The 7,116-nt window shown below is 38.3% G+C and overlaps 1 protein-coding gene across 2 annotated transcripts; it reads right to left on the bottom strand.

Annotated features, from left to right (window-relative positions):
* Positions 1–307: 307 nt before the first annotated feature.
* prkra (protein kinase, interferon-inducible double stranded RNA dependent activator) lies at positions 308–6,728 on the bottom strand. 2 transcript variants are annotated; one of them, XM_073846034.1, is made up of 8 exons: positions 6,617–6,728; positions 6,106–6,278; positions 5,608–5,689; positions 5,455–5,518; positions 4,493–4,610; positions 4,315–4,409; positions 713–875; positions 308–634 (listed from the first exon to the last, which is right to left on the bottom strand). In XM_073846034.1, the coding sequence occupies exons 1-8, from the start codon at positions 6,628–6,630 to the stop codon at positions 477–479; spliced, it is 867 nt and encodes a 288-aa protein (XP_073702135.1). In that variant the 5' UTR covers positions 6,631–6,728; the 3' UTR covers positions 308–476. The 2 variants fall into 2 exon arrangements, with proteins under 2 accessions (XP_073702135.1, XP_073702136.1); XM_073846035.1 differs by having other exon boundaries at positions 6,535–6,627.
* Positions 6,729–7,116: the final 388 nt, after the last annotated feature.

Genomic DNA, 7,116 nt, shown 5'->3' with positions numbered 1-7,116 from the left:
TAATGATTTTTGTCATAAAATTGTTGATAATTTTGACCCATTACAATGTATTTTTGGCTATTGCTACAAATATAACTGTGCTACTTAAGACATTTGTGGTCCAGCGTCACATGAGTGATTGGTTTCACTGAGTGTGCCTCAGATACAACTTTTAAAGTGTAAGCAATTAAAAAAAAAATGTATTTGAGTCAGGTTTCATGCAGTGACAAAGACAAAAACAAGTACATCCGACTTGCTCCAGTTTGAGGTTCACGGTAAATTTGGCTGTAAATGTAGTGCTTTGCAACATCCAAGAATAAACTCAGTGTTTTAACACAGAAATGTATTTATTTTCTGCATAGAGTAGGCTCTCTTACAGCAGAATGTGTCCATTGGTTGCAGTGCTTGAGTATGCTGTGTGAAACAAGCCCAGGTCATCCGCTCCTCAGGGATCAGAATGTGCAGAATTCATGTGCACACTAATCCCAGACCTGCCATTAGTGTTTACTAGCTACCATCTTGAGATACTGCAGGGCGTTATGTGCTGCGGTGTTGTGGGCGTTACTGCTGGTCATCCCTGTACCGTGGCACACAGTCACCGGTCTGGTGGACAGTTCCACCAAACACTGATACTGGCCGTTCACCGTCAGCTCATCTGCAAAACACACATATATATCAAACATATCCAGCCCTGATGAGACAAATAAAAAAAACCTGAGAAACGAGAACCAACCGATGTCTATGTATGTGACCTGAAAGCCCAGCTCCAGTGAGATCTCCAGCAGCATCTGAATGTAGTCTGTGTTTGGGATGCTGAGTGGTGTCCTCCTCAGGAGGGAAATCTTCTCCGCAGTGGACTGACGTAAGCTTTCCACATGCACACGAGAAGGAGGGCTCTGAGGAACACAGTGGACAATGGGTTAAAACTGGACATGTGAGCACATCTGATCTGAATTAAATCCTAACTCTTTCACAGTACGATCATGAGCTGCTCATTTTGTTTTTGTGAGTGGAAGCACCTCATGGTGACTCATTCAGCCGTGATTTGATTCCAAATCAATTCCTCATGCTGAAATATTGATGCAATGGCACAAGAGCACAAATCATTTATGAGTCAAGGTGACATGTCATTCTGTTTTAAGAGCATTTTTCTTCAACTTTGGGCTCTTTTGTTTCAGAGGATTATTTTTCTTTTTGTTACATGAAGGTTACATTAAAACTTTACCAATGCAGTTTAAATGTGACCTTACTTTAGCTACTTAAATGTGAAAATAAGGTGTATTATTTGCCCTTGTCCCATGCCTAGATTTTAAAAATCTTAAACTATGAACATCCATCATAAAGTCATGTATTATGCTTGATACATGAACTGTGTACTACGATAACCATCTAAACCAGGGTTTACCAAATGGGGGTTTTGTTAAGATGATCAACATATAATAATAATTACTTAAAACATACAAATATGACATTAAAATAAACAACTAATAAATTAATTGAAGGGGGGTACTTCAAGAAAATATAAGTACTTTAAAGGAGAAGTCCAGTGTGATATTGACCTAAAGTGTAATGAATCATGATACCGAGTGTGAACTTACCTTTCATAGCTCATCTTGGCTTTACCCCTGCACTCCGAAATCTGGCGTTAGTTAGCCGATGCTAACAACAGGTTGTCTTTGAGGGTGAATAGGGCATCGGACTAGCCATGTAAATAAATCACGGTTTTACACCATTTACGAGGCACAAAGTAGCGCCACACTTCATTGGTAGACTTCCAAGGGCCCTGACATTTAAAACGAGACATTGAGAACTTTGAAAAAGCACCGGTAGTTTATTTACAAGATTTATACAGGCAGTCCATTCAGGAAATTTACCGTTCGCCGCCATCTTGAATTTAGTCACGATAAGTCGAGTGACGAGCAGGAAGGAAACTAAACTACTACTTCATAAAACTCAGTAGCTTCATCGTCCGACATCCTTGCAATTGCCAACTGTCTGCACTAACTCCAGTCCAAAAGTAACGCGAGTACTTACGTGACTTATCAGGTTGTAGTTTCCTTCCTTCCGTCAAGCCGAGATGAGCTATGAAAGGTAAGTTCACACTCGGCATCATGATTCATTACACTTTAGGTCAATATCACACCGGACTTCTCCTTTAAATGTCAAAGAGCCTCAGCTGATGAATAATCCCAAACCTAAACAATGAGTGAAATGCACTACACGTCAAAGGTTTTTTTTTTTGGGGCGGGGGGGGGGGGGGGGGGGTTATAGAAATGAATACTTTTTTTATAGTACGGATGCTTTCAATTGATCAAAAGTGATGAAAAAGGCATTTATAATGTTACATAAGATTCCCATTTTAGATAAATGCATATTCATCAAAAAAAATTAAAATAATAAAAATAAAGCAGCAAATCAAAATCAACTTTGAAATCACATTTTAAAATATTTTCAAATAGAAAACAGTTATTTTAAATGTAAAAATTTAACTTTTTGCTGTATTTTGGATCAAATAAATCTTGAATTTAGTTAAAAAAAAGCAATCTTACTGTTCAAAACTTTTGACAAGTAGTGTATACATTGGAGGTTGGGAAAAATAACATGCCAATTTCTACACTTAATATCAGCAGTGTTTAAACTTCCTGAAGTAGCTACGTAAATATTTTTTCCCCAAATTTGTTGGCTAACAAATGTTTAATGTTCTGTTATTTGTTAATAAATAAAACCAATCTCACACTGTAATGTTGACTGGCTTCAGTATCAGTGAGACTGGTCTTCACTTGCACTACTCAGATGCCATTAAACAAATACTTTAAATGCAGACCTTGAGCCAAAACCAAAACACCAATGACTTGTACACACACTATGGACAGAAGTATTGGGACACCCCCTTCTTTAGAACAGAAAAAGGCACTTCCAAAACTGGCAACAAAGATGGAAACATATTCATGTATTTAAAATTGTATTTCCATCCCTGTTGCACCAGTTTTGGAAGCATCTAAAATGACTGTACCCATATGTACAAGTCATTGGTGTTTGGTGATGAGTTTTTAGCCCAAGGTCTGCATTTAAAATCACTCCACAGGTGTCTTGGCTTTATGCAGACCAGTTAAGTTCTTCCACATTGACTGAATCAATTTCTTTTTGAACCTTGCCTTATACACAGGCATTGTCTTGTTAGAATAGAAAGGGGTCAAACTGTTGCTATAAAATTAAAAACACACAAGTCCCAAGAATATTTGGGAGTAAAAATGTTAATGTTTAAAGTAGTCAAACCTGTTCTTTAGAAGGGGGTGTCCCAATACTTTTGGCAATATAGTGTATTTATGATTACAAATTTTAAATGTTAGGTGTGATTCTTAATTAAAAGCTCATAAATACAGTGGTGGCCAAAATGATTAGAACACTAGTATTTTCACCAGCTAAAAATGGTTTTAATTCAGTTTCTGCACAAGGAGTCTGACAACAGCCAGTGCTCCACACAGAGATCTGATCTCAAAATCATCCAGTCCATCTGGAATGACATGAAGAAACAGAACAAACTGAGACAGACTAAATCCAGAACAACTGTGGCAACGTCTCCAAGATGCTTCAAGAAACCAACCTGCAAAGCTACCTGAAAAACTGCTCCTAGGGCAAAAGCTACTTTAAATGGCAAAGGATGGTTACACCAAATGTTGATTTAATTTAGTTAACAGAAGTTAATTGATCAAGACAATTAATCTATAACATTGTTTTCGACAGCATCCTCATTTTACAGCAGTGCCTAAACTTTGCAGGTGGGTTTCTTGAAGCATCTCGGAGACGTTGTAAGTTATTTTGGATTTAGTCTGTCTCAGTTTGATCTGTTTCTTCATGTCATTCCAGACAGACTGGACGATGGTGAGATCAGATCTGTGTGGAGCACTGGCTGTTGTCAGACTCCTTGTGCAAACAAAAATCGTACTGGATTATTACAATTAATGGCAAAATGAATGTTTGGAAATGTAAACTAATATTTTCTACTGACACACTACATCAAACGATAGAAATAACTGACTTAAAACCATTTTAGCTGGTGAAAACACTAGTGTTACAATAATTTTGGCCTCCACTGTAAGTGCAATAAATTAGGTAAAAAATGTCCTAACAAGGTTTTCGCAAACGACTTATTTAACATTATAAATTCATCTTTTTTTGTCCAAGGCTGTTACACTTATTTGAAGGCTCTCGGACATATTTGTGTGTGCTATAATCCCATGTAGCTACGCCTTCCAAAAACTTCTAATTATAAACTTTCCAGAATTTTTACTAAAAGAATCACAATGCAAAAGTGAACAGATGAATGTCACTAACCCACGTGATCTCAGGAGATCCGGACAAACTCTGCAGCTTCCCCAGCATGCGTTCAGCTGCTGCACGTCTGGCCAGCTTTTTGGAGCTGCCGGTGCCTGGTGAGCAAAAGCACATCAAAAAGCATCAGTACTTGTGCGCTCAAAAGTGCAGCAGCAGTATGAATAGCAGCTAACAGCACCTGACTCCTCCAGTCCTTCTAGACGACAGGTAATGGTGAACTCCTTCATGTGATCAGGCCCTGCCTCCAGACACACCACATACTCCGGCAGACACCAAACCCTCTGCATGGCCAGCTCCTGACAAAACACACAGCAGCATTTAAATACACCCAAAACAAACAAATACCCCTGCCATAATAACAACTAGATTAAAAAAGACTGACATGGAAGAAAATAAATTGTTGAATATAGTTAATTTTGTTTGCGTACAAAAGGTAGTCTTGTAGCATGATAGATCGATGCATCGTGATTCATAAAACAATTCTCCTCGGAATCGATTTTGAGCTTAGTTTTTAACAGCAGACGGTGCACTAATCTAGTTTTTAACCCCACACTCAAAAGCTCACAAAGAAGAGCGCTTGTGCGTTCGGCTGAGTCTCAGAATGCTTTTATGATGCAAGATCAATGTAAAACTCACTGTGAATTCGATTGTAATTCGATTCAAACTTTCTTTAGGTTCAAGTGTTTGGAAGTGGAATTGTAAGGTATGGCTATTTCTAAAGCATGTGACATCTGCTGTTAACAACTAAGATAACTGATTGAAAAAAATTTCGTGATGTATTCGGAAATTCTCAGAATCATTTCTCGATTCGATCATTTCATCAATTTATTTTCCAAGCCCTAATCATAACAATACGGTTAAACCACTGATGTCACATGGACTATTTTAATCATGTCCTTACTACCTTTCTGGGCCTTGAACGTGGTCGGATTTCCTCAAAAATTTCTTAGGTTGTGTTGCGAAGATGAACAAAGATCTTACAGGTTTGGAATGACATGTGGGTGATGAATTAATGACAGAAATTTCATTTTTGGGTAAACTATACCTTTAAAGCTGTAGGTTTACATTTTAATCTCAGAAAAAGAAGAACAGTAAGCTTTCCTAAGCCAACATAATAATAGCACAATGGTGAGCAGATACCTGCAGTACTCCTACAGGATTAGATCCGTCACCGGCTTCAGGAGAGAGACCATCTCTCTGATCACTGTGAAAGATTGGAAACAAAACATGGATAAGTGTTAACTCAAGTAACTGATCTATAATAGTTCATATCACTATCTATGTGGATTTTACTTTTGCTGGGTGTCTCGTTTCAGTAACTTCAAGGCGGCTTCTGCAGCTTCATGTTTAGCAGCCTTTTTAGTGGATCCTTGACCTTTAAGAAGAAAATATTATCTGTTAGAAAAATTATTGCCAACTCTATGTGAGCCTGGACCACAAATCCAGTCTTAAGTAGCACGGGTACATTTGTTGCAATAGCCTTAAATACATTGTATGGGTCAAAATGATCAATTTTTCTTTGATGCCAAAAATCATTAGGATATTAAGTAAAGATCATGTTCCATGAAGATATTTTGTAAATTAGTAATATGCATTGCTAAGAACTTCATTTGGACAACCATACATCAATGGAAAGCTTATTTATTCAACTTTCGAATGATGCATACGTCTCAATTTAAAAAAAAAAAAGACACTTATGACAGGTTTTGTGGTATAGGGTCACATATATTGTTTATGCTATTACTAGGAGGTGTTTAAATAAATAAACAAGTATGTATGTAAATATCAGACCTTTGCATGTGACTTCTCCTATGGTTACACTGAACAAGAAGGAAGGCTGGTGCGTGTCTCCATCAGCCTGTATGAGCTCGTACACGGGCGCGCTGCCGATTTTAATGCCATATTCGTGCAGAATCTGGATGGGTGTTTTTTCCTGACAGCGTTGATGAGCCATGGTCATGACACTGAAACGAGAACAATATGTTAATACCTCGTCCAAATAATAATGTAACAATACAAAGATGCTAACTGCACAAACTACAGTGCGCAAAGACAAACACAAGCCAAGAAAACATCAAAATATATAATGCAGATATGGACCACTGAGTAGGAGACCCTCCATTATAACATCCACAAACAATACATCCTGCCTGTCTGTATGTGTATTCAATAAACAGTCCGCCATCGGAAACCCTGCAGATATACTAAACAAACACGTACGTGTTTAAATACAACAGTTGTTAAATATACGTGTGTTTGCGTAGAAGAAACGCTTGAATATCAAAATGTAACAGCGTCTTACTGAGAATCGGCCATTATTGCTATCCGTGTGCCGCTTCGACGTCGATTGGCAAAAACAATGGCCAATAGAATTCCACTATACTGACTAAGCCCCGCCTTTCGAACGTGCTGCGCCAGAGCCCCTCCCACAGGGGAAACCCCAATGTTACGAAAAATGCGTAACGTTGCGGAATCCGGAGGAGGAGACTCTCGACTCGAATGTGTTTTCCTTGAATGAAAGTCGTGCTATGTGTTGAAACAGCTCCCCACAGTATTGGCTGACTGCCTGTCCGATCATTTGGCACTTGATTTTAGAGTGAATTGTAGACATCAGGAATGATTTTGCGACTGATGCGGTTAATTTTACGGCACAGCCTTTTCACTTCTATGGGATATCAAAGACTATAGAATACCCCAAACGTGTCACTCGTTTTGAATAGGGAAAAATGCAACGCATCCTTAAAGGAGTAATTCAATTTCAGAACACAAATTTAAGGATAATGCACTCACCCCCTAGTCATC

This window comes from Garra rufa, chromosome 8 (genome assembly GCF_049309525.1).
Source record: "Garra rufa chromosome 8, GarRuf1.0, whole genome shotgun sequence".
In the NCBI taxonomy this organism is placed as follows: domain Eukaryota; kingdom Metazoa; phylum Chordata; class Actinopteri; order Cypriniformes; family Cyprinidae; genus Garra; species Garra rufa.
Note: the sequence above shows the minus strand (reverse complement) of the source record. Positions and strands in the feature narration are given on the sequence as shown.

Excerpts from the sequence above, each read along its gene's own strand:
- prkra (XM_073846034.1), bottom strand. Across the intron at positions 5,519-5,607 it reads AAACGAGACACCCAGCAAAA|TGATCAGAGAGATGGTCTCT; the intron begins GTAAAATCCACA and ends AATCTTTCACAG. Across the intron at positions 876-4,314 it reads GATCTCCTGAGATCACGTGG|AGCCCTCCTTCTCGTGTGCA; the intron begins GTTAGTGACATT and ends TGTGTTCCTCAG.